The sequence below is a fragment of the Papilio xuthus genome, unplaced genomic scaffold (genome assembly GCF_000836235.2).
Source record: "Papilio xuthus unplaced genomic scaffold, Pxut_1.1 DF826949.1, whole genome shotgun sequence".
Classification (NCBI taxonomy): Eukaryota; Metazoa; Arthropoda; class Insecta; order Lepidoptera; family Papilionidae; genus Papilio; species Papilio xuthus.
The window spans coordinates 5,803,385-5,819,553 of record NW_013531700.1 but is presented as its reverse complement, the minus strand read 5'-3'; the positions used below and the strand labels follow the sequence as shown (position 1 = coordinate 5,819,553).

Here is a 16,169-nt window from a genome sequence, read left to right as displayed (position 1 = left end):
TGTGCCGTCTCTGCCCCGACCTAACCTCTTTACCCTGCTTATCGCACCCTATCTCAGGGTCCACTTCCTTCTTCTCCGCCTCAAACTGTCTCATGATCTCGGATAGAGTCTTTCCTTTCGTCTCCGGGAGGCATAGCAGACAGTACGCCGCACCGAACAACGCGCAAACACCGAACAAATACAGAGTCCCGTTGCTCGTCAAGTAGTATTCTAATTGGGGATAGGTTTTGATATTGAAGAATATCAGCATATATGCGCAGCAGGATGTAGCACCTGACATGATGCCTCTGATATCCTGAGGATATAATTCCCCGGACATGATCCAGGGCAGTTGCAAGAAGCCGACCATACTGAAAGACACGTGCAGGAGCACGCAGGCCAGCTTCAGTAATGGCGGCCCGTCGAGACTGTCGCACACCGCAGCGCCCAGCATTGCCACACCCAGCAGCAGCCCTGATGCAGCAGCTAAAGTCTTCCGTCTGAAGCTGTTGATCAGACAAGCTCCCACAGCACCCATGAACACTCTCACACCACCGACGATGATGGAAGCTGTGAACTCATTGACACTTGTGCCCACTGACTTGAAGAAATCCACCGCGTAGTACAAGATCACGTAGATACCAGACATCTCTTGGAATACGAAGAACACGATGAGCAAAGCGAAGGGTTTTAACACGTTTCGCCGCTTAAAGAGACCGAGCTTCTGTTTCAAAGTCATATTCTCACTGGTCTTTCGGTCTTTCGTGAACTCCATCAGTTCCTGCTGGGCCGTGCTGTTGTTCTGTCGCAGCCAGAATAGAGCGTTATAAGCCTCTTTCATTTGACCCTTGGAAGCCAACCAGAGAGGTGATTCGGGAACAAAATACATCAGGAACGGTGTGAGAAGTGAGAATCCGGCGCAGATCGCGGCGACCTTCCTCCAATGTATGAAGGCTCCTAGCGAGTAAACGACGAAGATTCCAGTGGACACGAGACCGGGTCCAAGAGCACTCAATACTCCTCGTTTTTCAGGTGTTGTTATTTCCGCTACGTAAATATAGGACACCGTTGACATACCTGTAATTGAACAAAATTCATTAGACTTTGAATGTTTTTGTCAACTTATAATTTCGATCTGCAAAAAAAAAGTAGTAGAATTGTGTAACTATCAAGCTGACAAATACTAAGTAAAAGCGTACCAATAGTAAATCCGGTGACGAATCTTCCTACACAGAGGAAGAGGTATGTGTCAGAGAAGGCGATGACGAGCCAGCCCAGCAGGTTGGGCAGCACGATGGACTGCAGCAGCAGCCGCCGGCCGAGCGCATCCACCATCATGCCGCCCAATAACGCACCCACCGGGTTCGAGATCACGCCCAAGCTCGCTGAACACGAAAGAAAAACAAATTGTCACATACACCAAGTAAAATGAAGTACAAGGAATTGATTAAAATTAGTTTAGCTGGTCCGAAGAAAAAAAGAGGCAGCTAGTTACGTAAAAAGGTGTACCTGTATCTGTAGATAAAAACACTGTTGAAATTCTCAATACAATACAGAGTACCTGATTAAGTAGCTTGAACATTTGTTATTGTAACAAAAAAACTGCATCGTAAAAACAATTTGATCAGGAAGTCGCTTTGACAACTCCAAAGGAAGTTTGAATATTTAAGTTTACAAAAAGATACAAATAAATAATTTACAGAGCGGATATCAGGAAGATTTTCCTACAAATACCTAAACCTTAAAGTCAGTAGCGCATGTAATGTTTTTAGGAACCAACCACTTTAACGTGTGGTCATAACAAAGTAAACTTCCTACCTATAGGTAACAAGTCGGTGATTACATTTCTACTACTGACATAGGTATTATTAAATATCTTTGTTCGTAATAAGAGAATTAGACCAGTAGTCTGTAAACATATTATCCTAATTGATGATACGTGACTAATAATACAACACGTATATTATTAGGTAGAAAAAGGGGATGTTGTTATCAGTAACAAGACAAAATGTACACACAACTGTCGCGTGAATGTACAGTCAGCTGCATAAATGTATACACGATAATAAAATGTATACATTTACGCAGTTCACTGTACATCCTGTAAATCAAAAATTCATATGCACGTAATCGTAAGCATACGGACGTATGATGTTAATAAAATGTTACACTATATATTTTTACTCACCAATCCATGAGCTCTGTTCGTATGTGATGTTTGGGTGCTCGTGCGTGTATTGCGGCAGTAGTACCGCGGAGAAACCCTGGCAGAAGCCCACCGAGATGTTGATGGACTGTGCGGCCAGCGCCGCCAGAACCTACACACAAGTGTTAGGTTAGGATTGCTGATGTTAGGTTAGGCTACGCCCGTCGAACGAGAGAACGTCTACCAAATACTCCTTACTATGTTTCTATCTTACTTCTTACTATCTTACTTATAAATGAAACTTATTCTCATTCGTATCTTATAATCTTATTTTATATAATCTTATTTTACTAATATTATAAATGCGAAAGTTTAGATGGATGTATCTTTAAGGGTATCTCCAGAACAGATGCATAGATCTCACAGAAATTTGGCATGTATGTAGAACATAGCATGGAAGAACACATAGGCTACTTATTCAATTTTGTTTTTATTCCGCGCGAATTTAGTCGTGGGCTACAGTTGATAAGTTGATGTGATTCATCAATTATCATTTTAATATTGCAGTAAATATGTCAATCAAAGCTTCATTTGTTAATCTGATTATATAACTCTTAATAATTACATAAATGTACTCGTAGTTAATTGATTTTTAAACTGCTTGCGTTTTCCCACAGTTAATTACTTCCTAATATCACTTCTCAATATAATCTTCCTTATAGAATAAATAATTGTAGTTTTTCAAGTTGTTACGTAATATTAAACAGGTTTATATTATTAATTTTTTAACGTATATGAATCATTTATCGTTTACATTATGTATCGCACGAGGAAAGCGTGACCGATTTGCATCGATACTGACAAGCCGTTGAATCAATTTTCTCACTTCGTTTTTGTACGTTAACTATTTGTTTATTATTTTGGTTTTTTTTTTAATAAAGACAAATACATTATTTGTGTAATAGCGCGATGAAGATTTCTGTAAGTGAGAATGAGGTTTGAAAATACTAAATGTTATCTTACTAATAATATAAATGCGAAATTTTAGATGGATGTTTGTTAGAAGATATCTCCGGAACGACTCAACCGATCTTGATGAAATTTGGCATACATGTAGAACATAGTCGGGAAGAAAATTTAGGCTAATTATAAATTTATTTTTAAATAATCGCTCCAATCTATGTGATAGCTTATCTTTTTTTACTATCTATATATATTATATTGAATATACAGATCTTCCTAAATATAATTTGGAATGAAAACATCATGACACTGGTCCAAATTATTGTTTACAAAGAGTGCATTGACACAGGTCGTGTGACGTCATAGTCAACTCGCGCACGCGCGCCCTCTGTCCCGCCCGCCTACACCTTGTCTAAAATAAGCGAGCTTTGAAAGATCGCTTTCACGCAAACGAAAACAAACAAATAGTTGTGTTGCGGCCAGATAGTTTTCAAGTGTTTCCTTCCTGTGGAAAATCACAGCTATGTAAAACAAAAGCTTTTAGAGATACAATTTAACTAATTCCCATTGTGTCAGAAATCCTTGTAAAAAACATTACAATTAGCAAATGATGTTAACACGACCGAGTCTGACCGCGTAATGACTTTGCCAAGTTACGACTTAAAAGTTCAAGTTCGTTATACATACGACTAGCTTGATATATTGCTCGATAGTATATGTATTTCCTACTTTTACTGTATTAATTATTAATCGCATACAGGAAAAGATCATGCTTAATTGTTCCGCGGTTTACTTCCGACTTTTGTTAAAATGAAAAAAGTTTTATATCTTTTTAAAACAAAATTAAATAAAAAATTAGGTACTTAGTTTCGTAATTTATTACTACTAAATTCTTTCTAAAACTTCTTAACTAGATTATTTCTGTGAAATTTTACAGACGAAAAAGTTATGTTACCACATCTTTTTGTTATTATACAAATGTTTTCACAATGAAAACCCTGTTATACAAATTGCTCCAAAAATGTTCAAATAGTAATAATTTTTCGCGAATTTTCCACTACAATTTAAACATTCAGATTATGCATTATAAAAAACTGTGTGTTTGTGGTAATTTTAAAATAATAGCGATCAACTAGCGGAACGGAAGTGAAACGGTCCGTGTCATTACAACTGTCGTCTCAACTCTCGTTATGAGAGATGATTTAGCTATATTTGATGACACGCCACATCACAGTATAATAAGAAAGTAAACATAGATACTCGACACTGGCCCAATCTGATAAGAGAATGCCATAATCAATAAATTGAACTAAATAAGAAAGTATTAAAATAGGTAAAATAATTCAGTACTTAATACCTTTGTCTTTATATTTCAAATACAGTTTAATAAATCAACAAAATGTTTTAAAAAATATGGTTTAAATGCATTTTTATTAGAAAATTGTATTACGCAATAGTTCTACTTAACTTATTATAATTTCTTGATGATTAAAAAGTATAACAATAGATTTAATAACTCGATCATTTCTCATAATCTGCTAAAAGGTCAAATTAATTGTCGAATTATAAGTAGTGTTAATTAGTTTGTGTTGCTTATAACTTATCAATTATATTATTACACTTTGATTATTATTTTAAAATCTTATACTTATAGTAATGAACTATTTAAAATATTGCAAGAAATTTAAATCGCATCCGTTTTGCGGATGTCTATGGACGAATCCTAATGGCCGCTTTCATTTTCCACCTAAAGATATTAAAAAAAAATTAAAAGGTGAGTCTACTTACAGTCAAATTAAAACCTATAGATTCGTAGATATCAAGTAAACTTTTAGTCCTCTGCATCCCAACGTGCGTCCTGCGAGATATGTCACGACACAGTGCCGGCTTGCGCACGCGCACCCACTCATATACCAAAGGTTATGGGTTCTACACGAAAACAACCACACTAAAAGAGACCGCTCAGGAAATATATAAAGGTCGTATGTTCTATATACACTTATGTAGAACAAGTTTTCAATTAAACATTAATCTATTGTCAGTTTTGATACGTTATTTGAATATAAGATTCTTTTTTTTGTTCACAAACTTATTTGCATGCAATGATGTGTTGTGTTGACGCAATTGGGATAAAGTGATGTTAAAATATATGTTTACTATATGTTTGATATTACGTTGCTCATGAACTTAGCGTTCTTGGCTTGTATTACGTGTGTAATTAATTATTTAAGTAGTTATTATTTTTAATTAAGCTAAACCTATAAAGTATAGTTCTTTGTAGTCTAACGCTATACTTAAATCATAAGAATATATAACACGGAAAAAAATAATCTCGAAAATTTCAATTCTTTCATTGGCAGGTTTTGTCTAGATTGTTAGAGTCACAAAAACAAAAATGTCATAATGAACACTTTGAAATAGAAAAAATATATGTACATTTTTTTCATCGTAAAAATTCCTTTGTATATAATTTCTCCGATAATTATATAAAATATTAAAAATAGATTGTTTTATTTTATTTTTTATCTTTCGTTATTTTTTAAATTCAATGTCTCTTAATAATCCTAAAACCAATTGCTCGTAACATCTAGAAAAGTCGCGCACACCGGACAACTTTCTCTTTTATACAACCGCGCTTTAATTTATTAAATCTCGTGCTGTCCTGCCACATCCAGTTTCTATAATTCCGTTACAAACACGAGTGAACGTAAGGACACGTGTGTTTTTTCTCTGTCGATTATCGTGCGGCATTTCTATGTAATATCTATCAAATATATAATACATCTAAATAAAGATTTCTAGAAAACGATTAGATCTAGTGTTTACTTGCTTTAACCTAATAACGACTCACGCGTTTGTCGATCGATTGTTGTAGATTTATGTCCATTATTATCTGCGCATTAACAAAGTCACTCTGTCCTACGTTTTTACTGCGGTGTTTATTTAATATAAAAGTTCATTGTATAAGTACTTACTTTTGTTCGATCTTTCCTATTGTTCTTTTCGCTCCGATATTATAATTATTTCTAATTTTTCCTTTTTACTTTTTAATTTTAAGAGGTTATTTTAAAGACCATTGGTAATTTAGGAAATGATAATACCATTATAAGAAGAAAATAACTATCTCAAAGTCGATTTTAATGTTTTTTTTATATAATTGTCTTTTAAAAATTACTGTTACAATGTTTATCTGACTTGAACTTTAACTGACTTGGACTGTACAAAATCAGATTTAAAAATAGGCCTGCCTCTCACTGTACATTTATTTTCATAATTATTGATGTTGCTTTTATTTCCTATACTTCCCTTCCTGGTACAGTCGCTCTAAAAATATAAACAATTTAACAGAATAGTATTATATAAACCGGTCATAGAGGAAAATAAACAATTCCTAGGCTTGCAAACGGAAGGAAGCTTAGCGACATGACCTTGTCACAATACACTTGTCTAATGCACTGTACTCGTATGATAGTTAATAGAGTTAACTCATATTGTAAATGTGTTACAGATTTTATGTTTTTAACACACTTATATAGTTCACAGAGACTTTGCCTTTACTCATAGTCACATAAATACGAATTAAGATTAATCATCTTTTTGTATTCGGTAAAAAATAAATTTCAAAAAAAATTTTTTTCTGTAATTCAACGATGTGTTTTTTTTTAATTCAAAATTCTGAAATGATTTAATTAATTTGAACCTTGACAATCTATAACATATTTTTAAATGCAGTTTATAATATTGCATTTATAAAATATTAAATAGTAATTTCACAATTTTTTAGCAATAACTAGCTGTCGCCCGCGACTCCGTCTGTGTGCAAATAAAAATAAACTTAATTAGTAGCCTATGTGTTATTCCAGGCTATGTTCTACATCTATGAAAAATCTCTCTAAGTATCTCCAAAACGGCTGCATCTTGCATCTTACTGAAATTTGGCATAGATGTAGAACATAGTCTGGAAGAACATATAGATTACTAATTTTAGACAGTATCATTTAGAATCATTTGGCGCGAATGACGTGCTTTCAGTCCAGGGTCAGAATGAATAATGTGGGGACACAAACGTCGACATTTTCGTATTTTCTTTCTAACACTAATAAACTTTTTAATTGGTTCAGCGTAGACGGGATTGCGGGCGAGAGCTAGATATTTACATACCCGAGTAATATTACCCACGTCAGTCGATCAAAATGATTCCATATCGATGTTCCAGTAAATTCTATGGATGCAAAGTTTTTGCGTTCCACATAAGACAAGCTGAACTGGTCTATTTTTGGACATTAACTATTAACATTTAATGTTTAGTGGTAAAACAACTTTTGCTTGATAACAAGCGATTAATAGCCCAAGTAATGTAAAGATCAGACAACCTTTGTTTCCACTGTATACTACGCGTCTACAATACTGTATTGCTAAACCTAGCATTTTCTTTTGAAAACAGTCATATCAAGATGTTTTTAAACTGTGTTACGGCAATGAAAACTCAAGTATTTACAGCTTGAAATATTTCCAATTACAATCTATTACTATTCAGACTTATTGTTTTTTACAGATTGCCTACCCAAAGTTAAGGGTGATTAGGCCATAGTCAACAACGCTGGCCAACTGCGGGTTGGTTGACTTCAGACATATCTTTGAATTTCTTCTCAGATATTTGCAGGTTGTATCACGATGTTTTCCTTCACCGTAAGAACGTCGGATAAATGTACATATGTAAATCAGATATCGAAAAACATTGGTACATGGCTGGATTCAAATCCAGGACCTGCAGATTGCAAGTCAAGCGCAAGACCTCTGAGCCATCGACGCTCTTTCATATAATATTTGCACAATATATTCCATTATGCTAGATTACTATTTTTAATAGTGAACTATAGTCTAAAATTGATATATCTAGAACATTAAGAAGCGATTTAATACCTATATGTTTCCCTTGACTTTGTTACAAGCAGTCTTTTTTTTTAATAAAAACTATTTTTAATTAATTTTATCGATATTGGTATAGTAGATTGACAGTTTATTATATTTTTTGAAAATATGCATATGTATATAATTGACGCAAAAATTGATCTTAATTTATATCGGAATCGATAAACAACATGTCCTTTTGAGTTTTTTCTCAAAATTCTTTTAGTATGACGTCTTTTGAATGCAAAAGACGCACAATAATTGGACACGTGTTTGTTTTGAGTCTATAATTATTTCCACATAAGATTTAATGTTTATACTATGAATATACTTATACAAACAAGTAAACTGATTGACTGACTGTATCACGGAAACTACTGGACCTCGAGATTTTAAGATATGCATAGAAATTTCTTATACGTACTAAGAAAAGATTAAACATAATTCACCCAAAAAAAGGGGGGTTACAGTTTGTATGAAGGAATGTTACGTTGAGATTGACAATCACTTTTTAAAACAAATAATTAATAATATGTTTCAGTATTTTTTTATCTAGCTGTTGCTCGCGACTCCGTCTGCACGGAATAAAAAAACTTCATTAGTAATCTATGTGTTTGCAGACTACGTTCTATATTTATACTAAATTTCTTCGAGATCTGTTTGGCTTTTCTGGAGTTTTAAATTCCACGCGGACAAAGTCACTGAAAATGGCTAGTGTTTAAATATAATAATTGTATATGCAAATCGGACGTTTCCCTCGCTAACGGAGCGTTATTAAAGTTTTTGCGATGCACGCCGGCGCCGGGTAAGCGATGCAAAACAAACATTTGTATTATTTTAAGATAAGCCAAAGATGTTCTAGAAACATCTTCGAAGCACCAGGTGCGTTCATTTATGCAAATTCGGGATACTTCGCTTATAAAGCAAAAACTTATCGCGTAATAGTGATGTTTCACGCACGATATATACCGATATCGACATTTTGTTACATATATTTTTGATGTGTAACATGAAGTTAATGTCAAAACTAAATAGTACAGTTTTTGAAGGCAAATTTCGGCTAAAGTATTAACGGTGGAAATACAAAACAATTTTTTTTTTGTATCTTAGAATTTTTTTATAAAATAAATGCAACAGGTAATTATAGAGTATTTTGATAAATATCTTAAACAATCTTAAAAAAAGTTTGGTAAAGTAACTCTTGCTTTTATATTTTAAGAGATATATCTTTTGTTTGCGGTCGCGATTCTTTTGTTAACGAGAAATCCCTCTCCATCTTAGCAACATTTAAAGGATTTTCTTGCTGAGTCACATACTTGGTAACAGCGATTTTTCTTAACGCACCTTATTAATATTTATGAAGTGACCGGAGCCGCTATCCAACTGGTTTTCGTAACATTTCTCGAAAGTACTGTTCCGTCTCTATGTAGGTACTTTTAATAAAATTTTAATTAATTAATCACTTGCTTATCTAGAAACGATACCGGTTTAATATTTTGTTATATTTACTGTATCGTAAGAGCATCGGTGGCTCAAGTGCCAAGCACTGACTTGCAATCTGCAGGTCCTGGGTTCGAATCCCGCTATGTACCAATGTGTTTTTTCAATTTCCGATTTACATATGTACATTTATCCGACGTTCTTACGGTGAAGGAAAACATCGTGATGCAACCGGCACATATCTGCAAAGAAATTTGAAGATATGTGTGATGTCAACCAACCCGCACTCAGCCCGCGTGGTTGACTATGGCCTAATCACCCCTAACTTAGGGTAGGCTTCAAGCCCCTCATTAGGGACGTATAGTGAGCTGATGATGATGATGAAGTTATTAATGTAATCAAAAGTTGAATTAATATACCTCTTAGAGGTTTTTTTTTCATCAAAGAAAATATTAAATATATGAAATAAAATATAATATAATCTACAACAATAAACTCGTCATAGCTCTTTAACAAATATTAAATCAATTTAAAATTTGCACGACATATACAACCCTAAATTACACTAAATCACTAAACAATTTAAACATACATAGTATTAATTCTTATGTAATATATAATGGTATAAATAGAGACAGGAAGTAGCGACGCGATGCAATAACTGAGTATATACTGCATCTCAACGGATGCACTTCGCTGATCATCAAATAACTACTTATTAACCACAATTATAAGAAAATCTTCTGTCGTCACGTGTCAATGTAAATAAACTTTTCCTACAACACCTTTATCTACACAATTTCATGACTCGTTGAACATGTAAATATACTAATTATTATTTTGTTTTTAAATATCTTACTTTACTTATTAAACTTCGATTAGCAATGCCAGCCTTTTTGTGACTCTTACGCGCGGAATTAAATAAAAATGATTACTAGATCTTTCAGACTATGTTCTATATCTATGCCAAATTTCAGCGAGATCCATGCAGCTGTTCTGGAGATATCTTCTAACATATCATCAAACATTCGCATTTATAATAGTATGTTTGCTAATTGAAGTTACTAAACCTTTAAAAGCAATCGATTATTTTAAAATTGTTAGAATGTATCTGACTAATGCATACAATATAAATGCACTCTAAAAAAAATAATAAAAATTTGTCTCTGGGACTTAATTTAATCTTAAGTAACATTGTGCAATGTTTATCAAAGAATTGAATTTAGCGCGTCATTATTCCAAATCTTTCCATGGCATTTTATGTGCAAAAATACCTCGCAGACTGTACAAGACAATGTTGCAACATCATGTTGCCTAGATATTGTTTTGAATAACTAGAATAGTTTATTTACTGACCGTGGGTTTCTGAGACCAAAAGCTTCGTTTTAAAACATATTTTTATCTCTGTTTTGTTAAAGATAATGACAGGGATGACGATATGTTTTATACAGACATTTTGGTCTTAGAAACCAACGGTAAATGAAACAATTTAGGAAATCTTTAGCGTTTCCTAAAAATTTACAGTTTACTTTAATGGGAAGTAAATGGAAAATTTTCCTATAAAACTAGTTCCATTACGGGATGGTGAAATATTCAACTCAAAAGGGTTTTACCCATTGATTAATTCTATTTTTAGCAAATATGGCAAGCTAAGTACAATCCTTTAAAACAAAAAAGTTGCAATATTTATTAACGAGTTATAAACCCTTATGAACACATTCTTCTGGAAGTTTCCATGTCAAATTCTTTTAAAGCATTTATTTACTAACTTATACGTACTACAAAGTCAATGTCAATGTGTGTGTGTGTGTGTTTGTAATTATTTTTGAAATAATTAAAATAATAATAGCTGCTGGGTTTTGTTTAGAAATAGAATTAGCTATAATTAGTACTGCATACAAAGAATTTAAATCATCATTCATTTAACACCACAAATGATTATTTACACAAAAAAACATGAACATAATGTGACCATGAAGACTAAAAAAATCCCGATTGACTACACCCCTATGACACAGAGGGAAAGAATACGAAATAGATGACACCTCTCTCGTTACAATTGAATCAACCGTTTAGGCTCCAGATAGTTACAATAGAGTCAGCCTTGCTATCAGTTTTCAATATAAAGACGACGGTCAAACCAACTTGAACGGTGACTGACTCGCCGCCAGCCTCGGCCAGTTCAAGTTCAATGTCGCACTTTGTTTAGCTCTAAAGTTGCATGTAACATCATCCGGTGCCGCGTTCCCACTACGATTGTACTCGCTCAACTACTACATTCTAATGGAACGAGAAACTTGTTTGTGTAAACAAACGAGTGACTGAAAATATTATGCGTTTGTGTTTGATAACAAAAGCATGGCGTTATATTATTTAATTTAATTAAAGAGACCTTTTTATACCGATGATAACTATTTAATTTCTTTTTGCAAGAAATTACAACACAATTTTCAAGTGACTATTGTCTCTTACTTGCGTTCTAAGTTATCATTCTAGTAATTATATTCCGTAATAATTATTATAATAATTTAAAAATCACTACGACGTATAAAATCCAGCATTTTAACAACAATATAAATTATAGCATAATTCACGGCGAGTAATATAAAAAAAGACATTACTCTATTATGACTTGAATAATTTTCGACCAATTTTTTTTTATTGTGAACGAAGCATAACAATAATATTGCCACTATTATTACGATGGACGTGGTAATGTGCGATTTATCATATATTTATTTTTACAATAGTTTTGTTTTCGTTTGCGACAATTTAGTTCGCGCGTAAAAGCAATTTACAGTTAACACGACTCTATGTTGTAGCTTAAATTATGGAAAGCTATTATATTTTTTATGAGTATTTTAGTACTAGTAGAAAACTATTGTCAAACGCTATGTCAATTTAGTTTACATTATTATATCAATAGATGGCGGAACTTATTACTAGATCACGATATTGATTTATTTGGTATGTTTATGGACTTGCCGATCGCATTTCAATAAAGTTGACTCGCATCAAGATATAACCAGTGTTTCATTGTGACTACTCGATACATCTCCAGTGAGAGGGAGACTGTTTGTGACTGCTTTACAACTATGCTATAGTTATTTTTTTATTCAAGTGTTGCAATATATAAATTTAAAGTGAACGTATTTTTTTTTGTCGAATATTCTCTGTAGTCAAACATTCAAATAAGGTTGTATCTTGTCTACATTTAAACATCTTACACTATTTTTACTAATTATTTGGTTAAATTTTCACTTAATCTCTATTTACACTTAAACTGCTATCAAATTTCAGTTCCTCATTTCCAGTAGTTTCGACTGATAGGTCAAAAAATCAGGTTCTCTTTGATATATTTAGACATTACTGTTTATTGAATATTACTACGGAAATTATATTTATAGATTTTACTAGCTGTCACCCGCGACTCCGTTCGCGCGAAATAAAAAATAATAATCAGTAGTTGCATGCCAAATTTCAACGAGATCCGTTCAGCCGTTCCGGAGATACCTTCAATCAAACATCCATACCTTCGCATTTATAATATTAGTAATAATTAAGATTTCATATACTTTAAAAATGACTAAATGTTACTTCGCCTGTTTACGTAATGACCTTCACCGTGACTTTTTAACGAGCTATGTAATAGAATATACATATTACCTAATAGCAATTAAAATGTAAAAATAACACGTGAATCAGTTTTTACCTCATTAATTCAAACTGTTATGGCGCAGTGGTTGAGAGATCGATAATGATTTCGTCTCAAAGATACGATTCTCAGTAAAGTTACATCCTTTTTATTCTCTCTTTACAGCGTGTTTAACATAATTTCAAAGCGTACAATGCATAAAGGGGTGGGTAGGATTGGATTTTTAATTTATTTGCTACAATTGTGGATGTCAATGGGCAGCACTATTTTAGCGAATTCATGTGGCCGCTTGCTCGTTTGCCACCTTATAATATTAAAAAAATTGCTGTGTAAAATATTGAACTACTGACATTATCTGTTTCATAACTAGCTTTGTTACGTGACTCCGTCTGTGCGTAATAAAAAAAATCTTCATAGTCTATGTGTTTTTCAAGACTTCGTTCTGTCTTCAGCCGTTCTGATTGTACTTTGTAACAAACATACATCCATACATTCGCATTTATAATATTACATAGTAAGCTCGTTATATAATAATATTATTTTTTCCCACGTTAAATGGATTCACAACAACAATTTTAAAACATAAATCAGCAATGTAAATTAGAGTGTAACAATTAATGATATTTGTTATTCATCAATAGGTTTTATTCTTTTTAATATTAATGAATCATTTGTATAAGAAAGAAAATCATTGTTCAATAATGTATCAACTTTACTTGTTCAATAAATATTATTTCGTATTTGTATTGTAAGGTGAGTTGAGGTTATAAATAACGTCGCTAAATACAAACATGGTTCCTTATTCAGACTGTATCGAGGTGATATATTTTATAACAATAAATAATTAAAGCTTCCTTGATTGTGTAAGATAATTTCTTTACAAATGAAACATTGTAAATATTGTCACAAGAAATACTTTGATGTTTTGTTAATTGTGGTTATCATAGTAAATGCAGGAAAAGTTAAGTTGCGTGTTGTCTCTTGGTCTTGAATTTTTTCTTACAAGTTTCTTTAAACGTCTAATGGACATAATAGCTAACACGTGGAGTGCTTCGTGCTTGATGTTTTCATAATTCTCATGGATTATAAATGTCTATCTCCTTTACTTATTTATGTACTGACTATTTGTCACCCGTGACTATATTCGCGCGAAATAAAAAAAAACTTAGCCTATGTTCGATGCCAAATTTCATCGTAATCCGTGAGTCTATTCTGCAGATACCTTTTAACAAACATCGATCCATACATCTTAATATTCGCATTTATAATATGACTAGTTATCTATTTATAAAATATTAGTAGATTTTTGTAAATTTACTAATATTTCTTGTACCATTCCAAGTATACTTTATGCTTTTGCTTCGAACTCCCGACCTCGTGATCGGAAATCCGTACACTTAACCATTATACTATTGACGCTTAATTAGAAACCTATGTCTTATTCTACTATGTTCCACATTTATGGCAAATTTGATCGAGATCCATGCAACTGTTCTGGAGATACATCCAAACATTCGCATTTATAATAATACCAAGTAAGATATAATAGGAAATAGTCTACTAACGATAAATAAATCGTCAATAAATTATAAGATATCGAAATATAGCTAGTTACAAAGTAAGAAGTTTACATTCATATGCTATTTTTTATAATATCTAAATGCTTAATAAAAAATTTTAAACTGTATCGAAAAGTAAGGTCGTAGTTTTTTATTCACAATTTGTGTTCCCGTTGCCTTTGAGTTGGCTTCATTAAAATATATGTTTTATTTTATATTGAATTTGTATTCGTTTATTTTCAAGTCTGATATTTGGATTGAGAAATGATTGGCACTTTATACAGTATGATTATAAAGTTACAAACTCAATTTATCGCACCTCAAATTACTTTACTTTTAGTTATTTTATAGTGACGGATAATTAACGAAGTAACGCTTAGTTTAAATAAATATTTTTTTCGGAATATATTATACACTAGCGGTTGTCCGCGATTCTGTCTGCGCAGTATTAAAAAAATAATTAGTGTCTATATGTTGTTCCAGACTATGTTCTATATGTATTCAAAATATCATCAAGATTCGTTCAGTCGTTCAGGAGATACTTTCAAACAAACAAACATCCATCCATACATCTAAACATTCGCATTTATTATATCAAGTAAGAAGTAAGATTTTAATGTATAGAAGTGTCAAACAAAGCCGTATGTTACCGTTACGATCACTCTACTAATTTAGCAAATACCTGCCCTTAGTCGACACTGAAGGAGTGCCCTAGTAATAGTGCTAATTAAAACTTAATGTGTATTTACCATGTAGAGGTCGCCATAACGGCAGACCTTCCAGAAGTTCTTGATGGTGGCAAACATGGTGCGTGCGCGCCGCTGCCCCACTCGCGCCGCCGCAAACCTCCTGAAATACATTGCTCGGTTACTATCGACTTTAATAGTAGATGACAGTAGATACTCTTCAATGTACGCTTAATTCTAAATACGTGTTGATGTTTTTTTAATTTATCTCAAATTATCAAAAGGACTTTTATAAGTTGAGGTCAATGACATTGTTTTGTCTGTATTTTATCACATTTGATATATCTTGACTTATCTCGTTTTGTGATAAAAGTGTTCCGTAAACAAGAATAACAAAAGATGCATTATGTACTTATTTACCACATCTCCTTCTCTCTTTATTACCTAAGGATAAATAATAATTTAACTATTACATAAGAACAGGTTTTAGACTAGCACTAGCAGATTTGCATGCTGTCACATAGTTCACTATATGCGATTAGGGTTGCCAACTTTGAATAAGACAAATAAATAATGCCGACAGAAAACAATGATTTGTCAACCCTGGATTTCTTAAAAACAAATGACGCACTAACTTGTATCACACCAACGACTCTGATACAAAGATATGAATGTCAAATCCCTAACCTCAATATGCAGTGTGCTGATCTGGATGTGTGATTAAAACTCAGATTTCTCAGCCCTCATTGCGACCGTATTGATTATCTTTTGTTTCATACTCGAAAGATTGAATACAAAGGATTGATTTATGATTTGTTTGTTGTATTTGT

General features: G+C 32.8%; 1 protein-coding gene across 1 annotated transcript; it reads right to left on the bottom strand.

Moving 5' to 3' along the window:
- Positions 1-80: 80 nt before the first annotated feature.
- On the bottom strand, positions 81-15,513 carry LOC106120607 (facilitated trehalose transporter Tret1-2 homolog). Its single transcript, XM_013315960.1, has 6 exons — positions 15,403-15,513; positions 2,168-2,297; positions 1,489-1,494; positions 1,179-1,364; positions 279-1,056; positions 81-210 (listed from the first exon to the last, which is right to left on the bottom strand). Exons 1-6 carry the CDS (start codon positions 15,511-15,513, stop codon positions 81-83), a joined length of 1,341 nt encoding a protein of 446 aa, XP_013171414.1.
- Positions 15,514-16,169: the final 656 nt, after the last annotated feature.

Coding starts and splice junctions, on each gene's coding strand:
- LOC106120607 (XM_013315960.1), bottom strand. CDS start 15,513: ATGTATTTCAGGAGGTTTGCGGCGGCGCGAGTGGGGCAGCGGCGCGCA. Junction 2,298..15,402: donor GTTATGGCGACCTCTACATG/GTAAATACACAT, acceptor ACTTGTGTGTAG/GTTCTGGCGGCGCTGGCCGC. Junction 211..278: donor CAGGATATCAGAGGCATCAT/GTCAGGTGCTAC, acceptor ATCCCCAATTAG/AATACTACTTGACGAGCAAC.